The sequence below is a fragment of the Coenobita brevimanus genome, chromosome 63 (assembly GCF_032717465.1).
Source record: "Coenobita brevimanus isolate Jiangsu-jjx chromosome 63, ASM3271746v2, whole genome shotgun sequence".
Taxonomy (NCBI): domain Eukaryota; kingdom Metazoa; phylum Arthropoda; class Malacostraca; order Decapoda; family Coenobitidae; genus Coenobita; species Coenobita brevimanus.
The window spans coordinates 36,915,996-36,932,483 of NC_137016.1; the positions used below are offsets into that span (position 1 = coordinate 36,915,996).

At 40.7% G+C, this 16,488-nt stretch overlaps 1 protein-coding gene across 1 annotated transcript; it reads right to left on the reverse strand.

The window, feature by feature from the left end:
- Positions 1–7,196: 7,196 nt before the first annotated feature.
- On the reverse strand, positions 7,197–15,298 carry CNPYb (FGF signaling regulator protein canopy b). The gene is made up of 5 exons (XM_080275888.1): positions 15,187–15,298; positions 14,358–14,475; positions 13,911–14,045; positions 7,912–7,996; positions 7,197–7,476 (listed from the first exon to the last, which is right to left on the reverse strand). The coding sequence occupies exons 1-5, from the start codon at positions 15,296–15,298 to the stop codon at positions 7,237–7,239; spliced, it is 690 nt and encodes a 229-aa protein (XP_080132014.1). The 3' UTR covers positions 7,197–7,236.
- Positions 15,299–16,488: the final 1,190 nt, after the last annotated feature.

Consider the following 16,488-nt stretch of genomic DNA (forward strand, 5'->3'; position numbering starts at 1 on the left):
CTTCCACACTAATTAAACCTTACTTTTAGCAAACTAAAATTTTCCAGGGTTCACAGACAGGTAGCAAAGACACTCACCTATATCTCTGCTCCTCGGCACGTCAATAAAACACTTAAGTCCACAGTAAAATTGAGAAAATAAAGGAGGAACAAAAGGAAGATGCACAAGTATTTACTCTTCTTCCCGCGCTTTACTCCTCCGTAGAGGCGGTCAGTTTAAAGGGCCGGACGCGGGCCATTTAAATGGCCGGGGATAAAGGGAATCAATGGCAGAGCGTTACCTGGTGATTTAATGTCGCCTCTGGGTAACTTTAAATCCGGGGCTACTCTGGGCGGCATGGGTTTTATTGTTGCTGCGAAATGGTGAGTACTGAAAAAAGTACTGTAACGGTAATTGGAGCAGCAGAAATATACAAAATATAGGTAATCATAATAGCTGGATATTAATATTAGAAACTTGATATGTAAATGACGATATTATTTTGCTGAGTATCTTACATCAAATATATTGGGAAGGAGGACTGGAAGAAGAGAAAGAAACGTAAAAATAAAGAAAAAAAAAAAAGAAAAAAAACTTGATTTCCTCAGAATGTAGGTGCCCTGGGCTAGGTCTGGGAAAGTGACATACACCCTTGACAGCTTTTTACTTTACATAACATTTTCACAGAGAGAGAGAGAGAGAGAGAGAGAGGACATGAACAAATCACCTCCATGTGACCATGTTCTCTGCCATCAGGATGTTCTCCCTCCAACTTGACCCTCATTCATATATCACTCCACCCCATCCCTCCACATTATCCTCTTTCTCCCTCTCCAACTCACTCACATACACTCTTCTAGTCAGTCTCTCATCCTCCATTTTCCTTCACACCTGCCTTCGTATAACTTCTTCCTTACATACCTCTCTCACACACTGCTTTTTTGCTCCTCCTTCCCTCTCACCATTGTGAAGCTCCAACCTCTTCTTTCATACCACATAATTATGGTCTGCCTCACCCAACTTTACCCTTAGCTTGACTTCCTTTGGCACCCAATTCATGAGTATTCTTTGAAAATTTCAGTGCCATCTCACTTTATTCCCTTTATTAATTTACACATTTTGCATCTCACGACTGCTACCATTTTTTTCCTCAGATAAATAAATAAATAAATGTCTATTACTTACACCATCCATTCTGCTTATGGCTGCAGCTGCATAACAATACTTGCTGTTAAAAAACCTTATAACCATTTTTACAGTACACTATCATCATCATAATAAACTAGTTTATCATCTGTCAAATGGAACAGAAGGCTTCAGAGATTGTTCTTTGATTTCCTTCAGGGATGAAATTTACATGCCCTAAGATGGCATTCCATTTGTAATTAAGAAATAATATGAAATAAGATCAAGAGACAAGGCTAAACTCTGCTGTTTCTTTTCCTGTATCATGGAGTGTACAAAAGCCTGCTAAACTGGCAAGCATATAGGTTACAGTACTTCTCTTGGCTCAGTGACCTACATGATACTCACACCGCCTGGGCCCACAATCAAGTTCCAACTAGGACAGTGGTTAATTTGCTAAGCTTCATTTCTTGCAGTTACAGTGAAAACATGTCTTATTTACATCTGGGAATTGGCTATGTTGGCTTTTTTAACATCTTGGGCATGAATGAGGAGAAAGAAGCTACAGATGAATTCTCCCCACTCCCTTCTCCAGTATCAGATTATTCAGTAGGTAATCATCCCTTATTTTCCATTTAGGGGTCCTGGAGAGCTTGGGGCAATGGCGGGTCTAATGCTAGGCGACCAAAGTCAAGATCACTGAAGCTGTTTGAGACTACTATACTGGATGGTTCACACATAACACTCCTACTCCACTTTGCTGGGTGAACTCTTGTGTTAATGGGATGGTTGGTCAGTGTTATCAATGTCTATCCTGGTTTATTTATTCAACTCCTACTTCCATTGCCACATCCACACCCACACCAAAAGGTTGAGCCATTCCCGCAATGCATGAGACACCATCAGGTGTGGTTCTAGTGGTGTGTTATTTACTGTCTAATTTTTACGTTTCTGAAAGCATCTGAAGAATGGATAAACTTCTTGTCACCACTTGGATTTGACTCACATGCTCCCTTCGAACCCCAGACCTCAACCAACCATGCCACCAAGGAAAATCAGAAGGGAATGAAGTAAACCACTCTGGCAAAAACAGGTTCATAATTTTAAACTTAAAATTATATTTATTAATACAAACATCTCCCTACTCACCATAAAATGCACACATATACAAATAATGCCTTAACTGTGTGTACTGTACTTATCCGGTGCTTATAAACTGCCTTACCACAACCTACACTCACTTTAAACTTAATCCCTTCAACATAGTGAAATCTCTCTGTCTTACTCTTGCTATCCCCAGATAGTTGCTGGAGGGGGATGTCGTCATGTGGTGACACTGATATGAACAGGTTGCTCAGCTGCTTGGTTATACAAATGTCCCTCAATTACTTCCCTATCCTCTATTAGGAAGATGGTGCACAGTAGATCAGCTTATGCCTGAAGTCCACTGGGTTCATGTTTCAAATGAACCTGGGGCTACTACTACTACTACATTCATCCCTAGACAATCTCAGTCAAAATAGGAAAAAAACTGTATGTCAAATGTGTTAGAAATAGTTTTCATTAATTCACTCATTACAACCAAATCTGCTTTCTTTCTATCTCCTGATAACGTCCACCATCTTACGAGAGTCATCTCAAACTGGAGGGATGAATACTCTAAAAACCATGGCAAACTTAACCAACTATTCAATGTAAACAGTGCATTAAAAATATGTAACTATTTAAATGAATGCCATATAAAAACTTACTGAGACACTCCTGCTCATTTTTAAACCCTTCAGTACAATGACAATTTTTATACAGTGCCCTCTTTTTACTAATTTACAACCAGATGATTTGATTTTACATAGGGCTTTTTATACTAGAGAGATTTGATTTAGTCTTCAATATCCTCACCACAGCAAAAGGTCTCCTCTGTGCTGAATAAAATTACCTGGTGGTAGAAAAAAAAAAAAATGTATATATAAAGTGAACCCTCCAATCTAATAATAATGCATAGTTATATTTTTCTTACCTATTTCACTACAGAACAAAACTTTCTGATATATAATGGATCTAAGCAGAAAATCCTTATGAGTCACATCAGCATCCACAGTGAGTCATGTAACACACACTTAAATGTTAAAGGTTCAGTTAGGGCCTTCCAGTATGCTAATTCCCCACCATCACTAAGAACATAAACAGGAGTAAGAGCATTCAATACAAAAATTACAACTTTACTCTCTGGGGACTGTATCACAGTGAATGTGTAGCACTGCTCTATGCAAATACAAGTGCATCAGCTCGTTATTTTTTCACAGCTCTGGAAAATCTCACACTCCTATTTTAAGAAAATACACAGCAATTGCACAACAATCTTATTTCTAGTGAACTGCTTTGCATATTCTGAACTTATGAATCTGCTACAGAAGTGAATGTGTCTTGGTGTTGTGCTGTGAGACTTGGGTGTAATGTTTGGAGTAACTGTTGGGTGACCTGTATCAATGCACAACGCTTACCATACATTACAAACGAACATAGCCTAGTCTTACCCTTTTAATAAAACAGTGCAACATATCTCCTGTTTCTTCCCTTCACACACACAGTAGCTGCTGTCATCACTGAGTTGTCATGTAATATACTCGTATAGTAGTCTGGATTAACTTTTCAGCACACACTGGACTCCTGCACCAAATAAACAATAAAAAATTTCATAAACTCAGCCAGGGAAAAAATATATATATTATCCATCACAAAATCCCACTGTTTACATGGAGTGGCTGATGTAAAGAAATCCACATACTGTATTTAAAAAAACACACACATTTGGACATACTGAAAACCACCACCACAAAGGAAAAACTGTCAACACTTGAGCAAACCATAAAATGTTACTATGGTGCTAAGGAGAAAGTGCAGTGCAAGCACTCGTATATTTCAAGCAAGGATATCAGCAGTGGCGACACAGAAAGTGGAAATATAGAATGCTTCACTCTGAATACCATTTCTGGTATTAATATATCAAATGATCACTCTCATCTTAACCCAATATCCCATTATTTCAAAAGGGGTGGAAATTGAATGCTACTCAAGATTTACACATCAAAATACAGTAGAATCTCTCTCATTTGGACTATATGGGGGGAAGGGTTGTCCGAATTAGCAGATTGTCCGGACTATCAGGGTAATCTCCAGTTCATACCAAGCTCTATCTACATATGGTATGTTTGTTAATTATTAACATATGTGGCATATGTCAACCCTACGTAACTGCAAAAGATAAAAGGATACTAAAATAACAAAACTAATCATGTACAATAGTTTTGTATTGCGTAATTTACAGGTAAGGGCATGACAAGAAACTAGCCTACATTTTACATTGTAGTAAGTGACTAAGGCCCGTGTTGGCAAAAAAATAAATTAATTAATTAACTGTAATATTTGGATTAAAAATAAAACTTATGTAGGCAAAAAAAATAATTAATTAATTAACTGTAATATTTGGAATAAAAATAAAACTTATGTAGGCAAAAAATACATTGTCATCTTTGGCATATTGATAACACCCATATGGGCAAGAAGCTAATGTTTGATGTACAAGTAAAGCACATTTAAGTACAAAAAATAACCTACAGTAATCACTAAACACTGCAGAATATTCTGACCCATTTTTGTGTAAGCAAACTCCTCCTTTTAACACCTTTATTCATTACAGAAGCTACACTTGCATTAAGGGGCATTGTAAGGAGGATTAACTTTTGAAACACAGCATAAAAATATAAATGGTTGGTGAACTAGTTGATGGAACGAATGCTAGCGTGTGTTTAAACAGGCGCCCATGTTGCGACCTAGCGTGATCCGAGACTAAATGAATGACGATCGCTTTCTGCGCTGATACTGAAAATTACTTTAGAATTACTTTCAACATATTTTTGGAGCTTATTATTTTTAAATTTTGTCCGGATTAACAGAAATCCGGATTAAAGGGGTCCAGACCAAAGAGGTTCTACTGTACATGTAATTCATTTCGTATGGGTGCTGCAGTTCTAAAACAATGTAATGTACGAATTTACAGCTGGATGGTTACTGCAGTTCCAAAATACTGTGTACTACCTCTCACTGTTGTGACACAAAAACACCACTGACAATACACAGGCACTGCCACACTGCATGACACTACACAGGTATTGCCACACTGCATGAGAATGGTATACATATATACAATGATTCTACAGTGCATACTAACATTGTAATTTGGGATTTCAACATGTCTAAAAATTCATTGAACAGAAATCTGGCACTATAATTAAAGCTGCAGATGTATTTGCAAGCTGAATCCCTCACATACAATGATGACCTATTAATCCTGTTTTCATTACTGCCAAGAGATTTAATTTAGGATGACAGAAACCCAGTGAAATGAAACAGTTACGTAATATGCAGATTAAAGTACCGTACCATGGAAATCCCATTGAGCACCCACCTGTTTTTAAATTACTGTAAGAGTAAATTTATAAAACTAATAAAACTTATACTAGCCACTGAGTAAAAATATAAATGAGGGAGTATTAAGTTATGAGAGTATCAAACTGCCCATAAAAGTAAGAGAGAATGCATACACTATAAAAAGAACTTTCATCCCCCAAAGAACCAGACTTAAAAAATGAAACTGTGACCTGAAATTACACACTATGATTAAAGGAATATGGCCAAACTCGCCATTCTAATCCAGTTCCTTTAGGTCTATGCTCTCTTTCCAGCATACCAGTATTAGTCAGCAAAAAAGCATCATTAGTCTCACTGTACTTTACTCTTTGAATCACAAGAAAAAGAGATCTGAAATGTTGTATTGTACTGTATATAGTCCCTTCAGTATGTCAATGTCTTTTTATTTCATTCTTGTCACCTCAAGATGATTTTATTCAGCTTTGCAGTGGCCTTTCTAAGTGTTGAAAATAACCTCCATTAACCTATTCACTGTATGACATCCCTCAAAGATGAAAAAAATCATGAGGTAGTGACAATTAAATAAAATGGGTATTATCAGCTAACTACATGGTTTAAAATAGTCAAACTAAGTGTACTGTATTTCATTCCAGTAGACCCACATCACTATACTGTATATAAAACAGTGTGGCATCAGCATGAATTTTTTGTTACTGTATTGAGAATTACTAGACTATAAAAAATAAAAAAATACTACAATACTCCAGTTTCATGAAATCAGTACGGTAAGTGATGATACTTTTTTGTTGACTGTGCCTTTAAATACTTGCTGGATGAACCCCTCCACTACCATGGTGAATTTTAGGCTTTACTCTCACTACCTCTAAATGATTATATTCACCCTGTGAGGGACCATAGTAGAGAAGATGTTAACAAAGACCGTATCTAACCCTTCCAGTTCACCAATCCTAAAGTGTATAAAATTACTTGGCAACAGCACAGAGAAAAAAATACCAGTACACCATCTGTGTGTGTATGGTATATACAGTATTATGATTTTTTTTTTTCCTTTACTTCCCTTTCCTACCTGCACTGTGTTGTTATGGTTATGCCTTACTCTTTATGGTATGGATTTCACAGTGCAGTAAGCAGTTCGAATGGCAGAGATTACAAAAAATAGAATAAATTATAATGATGCTATATTTTGATTTAAGGAATCTCAATACTGAGGTTGGACATGGTACAGTTAATGGTTTCGATGGACTGAGAGCTAAACCGAAAATCCACTTACTGTAATTACTTCCTCTTGGTTGATGGAAACTGTTGGGAATTATAAGCAGTTGTTGAAATTAAGCTTGCTGTAAATAAATATAGAAATTTTGACCTAACTTGGACTGTCTGCACAATAAATGCAATTTAAAAGGGTAGGGAAGATTTCTAACTTACTAAATTCATGTAAAAACACCAAATTCTTCTTATTCTTACATTACAGACATGTGTTATCATTCTGCTTTATCTTTCCTCCTATCCTATTTCCTCTACCCCTTTTCTTGGTATTTAATTTGGATGCTGTCTCCACAGTGCAGTATTATTATTATGTCTCATTACTTATATGCTCTTATGCAAACATCAAAATTTTCTTTAAGAATGTCAAGATGATAATAATGATGATGATGATGATGATGATTAAACTTTGGAGAACTGTTATAACTCTGTCTTTTCTTTTCTCTTCCCTTTATCACCTTTCCTCTTCTTACTATCGTCTTTCTTCTTCTCATTGTCTTCTTCATCGTCTTTACTCTTGACATCTTCCCCGTAAGGTTCAGACAGACACTTCTTGTCGCGCAGGATGGAAGCACACAAATCCTCCTGAAGGTTTAATTCTCGAGCCCCAAAGTACCAGGATCCGATATCCTCCTCATGGTCTTCAATGAAGCCCTCGCACTGGGGAAGATTACAATATAAGGCAACCTATGCAGTACAATGCAAACATAATAAAATGAAGACCAAATATACAAGACTAACAGTTGAGAGAAAATAAAGCATCAACACACAAACACCAAATTTAATTTGCTGCTATTGTTGCTGGAGAGTGAGAGATTGATTAAGCAATCAAATGTGAGTGAGGCAGAAGGAGAAAGGGAGAGAGGGAGACTGATGATGAGGTGGAAGGACAGAAATGAAAAGTACATAAATGAGTGATGTGGGATGGAGAGAGGACCACCAAATGGTGAAGGACAGGGCAGTATGGAGTAATGTGTTTAAGTTCACTCTCTCTGGGCTTAAGGTGTCAGTCTGTCTTGTTGCTGCCACCAACAGACTTTTATCTGATTAAGAGAGATGTCCCACTAACCTGGGTCACCTCCCAGCTGGCCTCACCTGTGTCTTCAGATGAGCAACCTCAGCTGATGGTTCATCCCACAGCTCCATTGGAATACCCAGCTCCACCTTCACTCCTTTGTTTCTGAAAGGTGTAAATAAATCATTATCTCTGTTGCATTATTAAGTCTATCTATCTATAGCCCGACGCCCTAATCCCGTAAAGGGTGGCCGCAGACAAAACGCCTCCAAGTCACTGTCACCCACCATTTGACTCCCCTCCCCCCAACTCACCCCCCCCTCCCTCATATACCTCTCAACTCCATCCCTCCACCTCATCCTCGGTCTACCCCTCCCTCTCCCTCCCTCCACCTCACCTACATACACTCTCTTAGTCAGTCTTTCATTCTCCATCCTCTCCACATGTCCAAACCACCTCAGTGTATTTCTCCTAATCTTTTCAACCACATCCACATCTACCCCACAACGTTCCTTCACTTCTTCATTCGTCAACCTGTCCCTCCACGTCACTCCACATGCTCCTCTCAAGTAACTCATTTCCACTGCTCTCACTCTTGACTTGTTCCCTTCTTGCAAGGTCCACGCCTCGCTTCCATACGTCAGGGTAGGGATCACAATACCATCATGCAGTGACTTCTTAACTTCCATACTCACCTCCCTATTTCTCATCACTGCTTTCAGTGTACCAACAACCTTCCTTCCCTGCTGTACCCTTTCATTTACTTCATCCCCCAAAGTTCCATCCTTACTCATCACACTACCCAAGTACTTGAATGCACTCACATTCTCCATATCCTCACCATCCAACCTCACTGCACACTCTGTGACTTCATTCCTCTCAAACACCATAACTTTACTTTTGTTTACATTAACTTTCAGCTTCCTCCTCCTACACACTGTCCCAAATTCATTCACCAAACCTTGCAACACCCATTCATCTTCACTCAACAATACTGTATCATCAGCAAACAGCAACACCGGAAGCTTCCAAATCTCACCCTCATTCATTAGGGCCACCCCCACATCCACTGCCCTACCTTGAATCTCCTTTACAACCCCATCCATATATATATTAAACAGCCATGGAGACATTACACACCCCTGTTTCAGTCCCACATTGAGATCAAAGAACTCACTCAGCTCACCATCCACTCGCACCGTAGCCCTAGCTCCCTCGTACATACTCTTCACAGCACTCAACAATTTCCCCTCCACTCCATATATTCTTAATACCTTCCACATACCTTGCCTATCTATTCTGTCATAAGCTTTCTCCAAGTCCATGAAGGCAGCATACACTTTCCTTCCCTTCTCTAGATGCTTCTCCACTAAACATCTTAGAACAAATATCTGGTCTACACACCCTTTTCCCTTCCTAAATCCCCCTTGTTCTTCTCCAACTAGCTCCTCTGTCATATGCCTAACCCTATCAATGAGTATTCTACCATATATTTTACCAGTCACACTAAGAAGGCAAATACCCCTATGGTTACCACATACTGTACTTCTCTCTCCCCTTTTCCTTTGTACAGAGGAACAATTATACCTGATTTCCAGTCCTCTGGAACCCTTCCCTCTTCCCAAGCCAATCTACACAACTTCCATATCCACTCCACAACAATCTCACCCCCATACCTAAGCATTTCACCACACACTCCATCACTTCCTGGGGCCTTTCCCAGCTTAATCTTCTTCATCGCTTCCACTACTTCCGACCTACTGATCTCTTCCTCCCTCCTCTCATCTCTTCTTCTCCCAGCCATTCCCCAACCACTTATACTCACACTGCTCTCACTCTCTATCTATCTATCTATAGCCCGACGCCCTAATCCCGCAAAGGGTGGCCGCAGACAAAACGCCTCCAAGTCACTCTGTCACCCACCATTTGACTCCCCTCCCCCCAACTCACCCCCCCCTCCCTCATATACCTCTCAACTCCATCCCTCCACCTCATCCTCGGTCTACCCCTCCCTCTCCCTCCCTCCACCTCACCTACATACACCCTCTTAGTCAGTCTTTCATTCTCCATTCTCTCCACATGTCCAAACCACCTCAGTGTATTTCTCCTAATCTTTTCAACCACATCCACATCTACCCCACAACGTTCCTTCACTTCTTCATTCGTCAACCTGTCCCTCCACGTCACTCCACATGCTCCTCTCAAGTAACTCATTTCCACTGCTCTCACTCTTGACTTGTTCCCCTCTTGCAAGGTCCACGCCTCGCTTCCATACGTCACGGTAGGGATCACAATACCATCATGAAGTGCCTTCTTAACTTCCATACTCACCTCCCTATTTCTCATCACTGCTTTCAGTGTACCAACAACCTTTCTTCCCTGCTGTACCCTTTCACGTACTTCATCCCCCAAAGTTCCATCCTTACTCATCACACTACCCAAGTACTTGAATGCACTCACATTCTCCATATCCTCACCATCCAACCTCACTGCACACTCTGTGACTTCATTCCTCTCAAACACCATAACTTTACTTTTGTTTACATTAACTTTCAGCTTCCTCCTCCTACACACTGTCCCAAATTCATTCACCAAACCTTGCAACTCCCATTCATCTTCACTCAACAATACTGTATCATCAGCAAACAGCAACACCGGAAGCTTCCAAATCTCACCCTCATTCATTAGGGCCACCCCCACATCCACTGCCCTACCTTGCACTTCCTTTACAACCCCATCCATATATATATTAAACAGCCATGGAGACATCACACACCCCTGTTTCAGTCCCACATTGAGATCAAAGAACTCACTCAGCTCACCATCCACTCGCACCGTAACCCTAGCTCCCTCGTACATACTCTTCACAGCACTCAACAATTTCCCCTCCACCCCATATATTCTTAATACCTTCCACATACCTTGCCTATCTATTCTGTCATAAGCTTTCTCCAAGTCCATGAAGGCAGTATACACTTTCCTTCCCTTCTCTAGATACTTCTCCACTAAACATCTGAGAACAAATATCTGATCTACATACCCTTTTCCCTTCCTAAATCCCCCTTGTTCTTCTCCAACTAGCTCCTCTGTCATATGCCTAACCCTATCAATGAGTATTCTACCATATATTTTACCAGTCACACTAAGAAGGCAAATACCCCTATGGTTACCACATACTTCTCTCTCCCCTTTTCCTTTGTACAGAGGAACAATTATACCTGATTTCCAGTCCTCTGGAACCCTTCCCTCTTCCCAAGCCAATCAACACAACTTCCATATCCACTCCACAACAATCTCACCCCCATACCTAAGCATTTCACCACACACTCCATCAATTCCTGGGGCCTTTCCCAGCTTAATCTTCTTCATCGCTTCCACTACTTCCGACCTACTGATCTCTTCCTCCCTCCTCTCATCTCTTCTTCTCCCAGCCATTCCCCAACCACTTATACTCACACTGCTCTCACTCTCTACATTCAACAAATCCTCAAAGTGCTCCTTCCATCTCCTCAATTTCTCTCTCTTCTCCACCAACAATCTATTATTCCTATCTTTCACTCCCCTACTATTTCCCCTTTCACACTGCCTTACTTTCTTTACCTCCTTCCAAAACAATTTCTTACTCTCCCTCCATTTCACACTCAGATTCCTCCCAAACTCTTCATCCACTTTCTTCTTACTCTCCTTCACCAGTCTCTTAACCTCCCTTCTCCTGCTCACATATACCTCTCTCTTCTCTCTCTCATCTTCTCCCCTACCTCTACTCGCCAACCATTCACCATATGCCTTCTTCTTTTGTTCCACAGCTCGTTTCACCTCATCATTCCACCATGCTGTCCCTTGCACACCCTTGCATCTCCTCCTCACTCCACAAACCGCCTCACACGCTGCGCTTATCTCTTCCGTGAATATCTTACATACGTCTTCCACCCCTTCCATCTGCTCTAGCTCATACCTTCCCAATCTTTCTTCCACCATGCTCTTATACTCTGTCCTTTTCTCACTATCTTGCAATTTCTCCACTCTTCTCACAGGAGCTGCTTCCTCCTGTCTTCCCCTTCATCTCCTCAACCACTTTCTTTGCAGCTCTACCTTGGCCATCACTAAGTGATGGTCCAAGACTCCATTCCCCCACCCTCTCCACACCCTTGCATCCAACACTTGTCTTCTCATTCGCTCATCCACACACACGTAGTCTATCATTGCCTTCCGTTCAACAAGTTCACCATCCATCCTCCTCATTACTCTCCATGTATACCGGTGGATCATCTTATGACGAAAGTAGGTGTTGGCTATTGCCAACCCCTTACCAGCACAGATGTCCACCAAAGCACTACCATTCCCATCTACTTCAGCTGGCACACCCCACTGACCAACCACTCCATCCACTCGTACATTCCCAACTTTGCCATTCATGTCTCCAATCAACAGCACTCTCTCACTCCTCTCAAACTTGTCCATACATGCTTCTACTCTCGCCCAAAACTCATCTTTCACTCTTGCCACCCGATCCTCGGTTGGAGCATACACACATACAATCGCCCATGCTTGTATACCTACTTTCATCCTCACCCATACAATCCTTGCACCCACTGTTCCATACTCTCTTATATTCTCCTTCCACTTCTTGCTTATCATCAGACATACTCCCTCTCTTGCCCTCTCATTCTCACTGACTCCCGCACATATACCTACACCGTATTCCCATTCTCTCACCCTTTCACCTTACCATTTAGTTTCAGTCAATCCACATATATCCACTTTTGCATCCTCAAGCACCTGGACAATCTCTCTCTCTTTCACTTCATCATTCACTCCTCTCACATTCCACGTTCCTACCCTCAGAATGGTGGAACAAAAGAAGAAGGCATATGGTGAATGGTTGGCGAGTAGAGGTAGGGGAGAAGATGAGAGAGAGAAGAGAGAGGTATATGTGAGCAGGAGAAGGGAGGTTAAGAGACTGGTGAAGGAGAGTAAGAAGAAAGTGGATGAAGAGTTTGGGAGGAATCTGAGTGTGAAATGGAGGGAGAGTAAGAAATTGTTTTGGAAGGAGGTAAAGAAAGTAAGGCAGTGTGAAAGGGGAAATAGTGCTCCTTCCATCTCCTCAATTTCTCTCTCTTCTCCACCAACAATCTATTATTCCTATCTTTCACTCCCCTACTATTTCCCCTTTCACACTGCCTTACTTTCTTTACCTCCTTCCAAAACAATTTCTTACTCTCCCTCCATTTCACACTCAGATTCCTCCCAAACTCTTCATCCACTTTCTTCTTACTCTCCTTCACCAGTCTCTTAACCTCCCTTCTCCTGCTCACATATACCTCTCTCTTCTCTCTCTCATCTTCTCCCCTACCTCTACTCGCCAACCATTCACCATATGCCTTCTTCTTTTGTTCCACAGCTCGTTTCACCTCATCATTCCACCATGCTGTCTCTTGCACACCCTTGCATCTCCTCCTCACTCCACAAACCGCCTCACACGCTGCGCTTATCTCTTCCGTGAATATCTTACATACGTCTTCCACCCCTTCCCTCTGCTCTAGCTCATACCTTCCCAATCTTTCTTCCACTATGCTCTTATACTCTGTCCTTTTCTCACTATCTTGCAATTTCTCCACTCTTCTCACAGGAGCTGCTTCCTCCTGTCTTCCCCTTTGCCTCCTCAACCACTTTCTTTGCAGCTCTACCTTGGCCATCACTAAGTGATGGTCCGAGACTCCATTCCCCCACCCTCTCCACACCCTTGCATCCAACACTTGTCTTCTCATTCGCTCATCCACACACACGTAGTCTATCGTTGCCTTTCGTTCAACAAGTTCACCATCCATCCTCCTCATTACTCTCCATGTATACCGGTGGATCATCTTATGACGAAAGTAGGTGTTGGCTATTGCCAACCCCTTACCAGCAATGCGTAATAAAACTGCTGCGTGCTGCTTCTTCAGTGAAGATCCCTAACCTCTTTCAGCTCACTCAATGACTAAGTGTAGTTTGATTGGAGGGTGGATTATACCAGTAACCAATACGGCTCATTTTCACATCATAACTATGCAACAAGACTATGGACTGTAAGACTCACACAAGGCCATGTAGTGTTTCAAAGGTCTGACTCATCTTCTTTGCCCAGCGTGTGGAGTCAGGGCGTTCCTTGTGGATGCGGTATTCCAGCATTCCTTCACACACCTCCTCTAGGGTCTCCACCAATCGCAGTTCCCTGACAGAATTATGTAGTACGAGAATTTAAAAAAAAAAAAAAAAATGCTAGCAAGACATCTGTTATTGGTAATGGAATCAACCAAGTCTGAAGCTTACTCAATTTAAGTTAAAGGAATTACCTTCTTATATTAATACAAAATACTGTAGCCTGTATCACAACTAAAGCTGCATGTACTGTACTTTACAAAATCCAGTCCATTTGAAAATACAACAAAACTAATCATACCAAAACCAGTAGGTATAAAAATACAACATGACTAACCCATTTAAAACCTCCACAATATTACAGTTGCAATGTGGCAGTACTCACGACTTATTGTATTTTGTCTGTTTCTTCTTGCCGTCCATGCTGTACCCAGTTTCTATGACGTCTGATGAATCTCGGGACTCCAACTTCTCACTCACCTCCTTCACCACCAATTTACATACTACAAGACAACATACAGTCACCACCAGCACAGTAAATGACCACAACAGACTGCTACACTTGACCCTCCACAGATGCAAAGTTAAGGAATGTTAACTCTTGTGAATCAAGAAATTTACAAATAATGTTCGACACCTCAAAATAGTCCCTCCGGTCATAATTTATCTATGTTACTACCTAAAAACTCTTTGCAGTGCTTTTCAAACATCATCAGATTTTAAAAACTACTTGTTTGAAGTGCATTTTGAGATTATTTAACAACACAGGTTGCTAAACCATCACAAAATACATCTTACACTAGCACTGTATACTGTATTATTAGACGGTCTACAAGCCCGTGAACAGCTGAAGCCATCAGTATTGAACCTGTAAATGATGAGCGCCAACTGTACCAAATTTATAATGAAGATTTCAGAACAACATATGGGTCATTTGCACTTCATTTGGTTAGAATCAATAAGGAAAATGCCTAATGCTAGGATCTAAGGCCACCCCATAATCTTGCAAACTAATTCAACCCAAATTTGGTTTACTGAATTTAAACCTGTTTTGCATAAACAATCTGATTTCTAAATAAACTTGAAGCAGCTGAGTGACTCATGGCCATGAGTAGTGGTATGCACAGCTATTGCATAAAAGTATAACAAGTCTGTGTAACTACTTAGTTATTTAGATTCCATTTGATTGCTGTAAGGTCTTCTTAAATCCTCACCTTCACAGTCAGTGGCATACTTGACACCATACTCCTCCTCCTCTATATTCTTCTTACATCTCCCTGTCTCCAACACCGCCAAAAGTACCAGGAGATAGGCTGTTACTCCCATCTTGTAATCTTATGAAACCTCCACTCTGAAAGAAACAATAATATCAGCCATAATAGCACATCATGGGGCCATGTGTAGCCTACTGTGATGCTCCTATTAACTGGATAGAGATGCAAATGCAGCATCCATCTGGGAACCAAACCACCATACTCTTCCCTGTGTTGTGCAGTGGTGAGGTGCTGTCTACTGACTGGAAATACTGGTTCTCTGCATGGGATGGCCCTGCAGGGATAGCCGCTTGCTTGGTGTTGATGGGTCTGTTTGGCCAAACAGGCTGGGACTAATAAACAACAATAACAACAACTCTTATGCCAATTCATCCTTTAAAAAAGAAGACAAAAATAACAGGGATTTTAAAGTTGATACCGAAGCATCAGGATACTTAACTTTACTCTAAATACCAAAAAGATTTGGAAGCTTCAACCTCTAATGTAATAAAGACCATGTAATGCCTGATAAATTACCTTAATTTGGGGGGAGTACCAGAACATCTGTATTACAAATATCCCTACTAACTACTGATAAGGACGCACACAGTAAATAATGATGTACAGTATTTAAAACTGCAATGATTTTATAATGTAAATGCATCTTTTTGCTAAAAGTGGTGAATGTAAACTTCACTTCTCCATGAAAGTGGTAATGAAGAACGAAGCCTTCATATGATTGCACTAATATAACTAGGCGGCTTGGTGGTTTCGATATGCTGGCATAATTACTGCAAAAGTTACCATGATAGGGGACCAATAAACCTATAACTCTTCCATCTGAGTAATTCACAGCACCGTAAAATCAAGGTATGCTGAGAAAAGTGGTTATTCCACATCCTTGACAACTTAACAAACCACCCAAACCAAGGTGCTGCTGCCTTATCTCCACAGCTTCCAAAATTACCGCCTACAGAAAGATTACCAGAGTTAGGTGAGCATTATAAAACCCCGTCTTAGCTGAATAATGCAACTCTTATCATCCAGAAGAGAACTCAACATTTCCGTAACCACAGCTTCCGGCCCTTCTGTAGCTCCTAAAACGTGTGAAACTGTATCAACCATTGTATGAGTGCTCAGAGTAAGTAAAGAAATATATAACTACATAAAAGAGAGTAATACGTACCTAAGGATAGCCAGGGAAGGCAAAAGAAATAACAAAATTAACGTTGTGATGACAGGATAGCCACCGTGTTGTTGTGA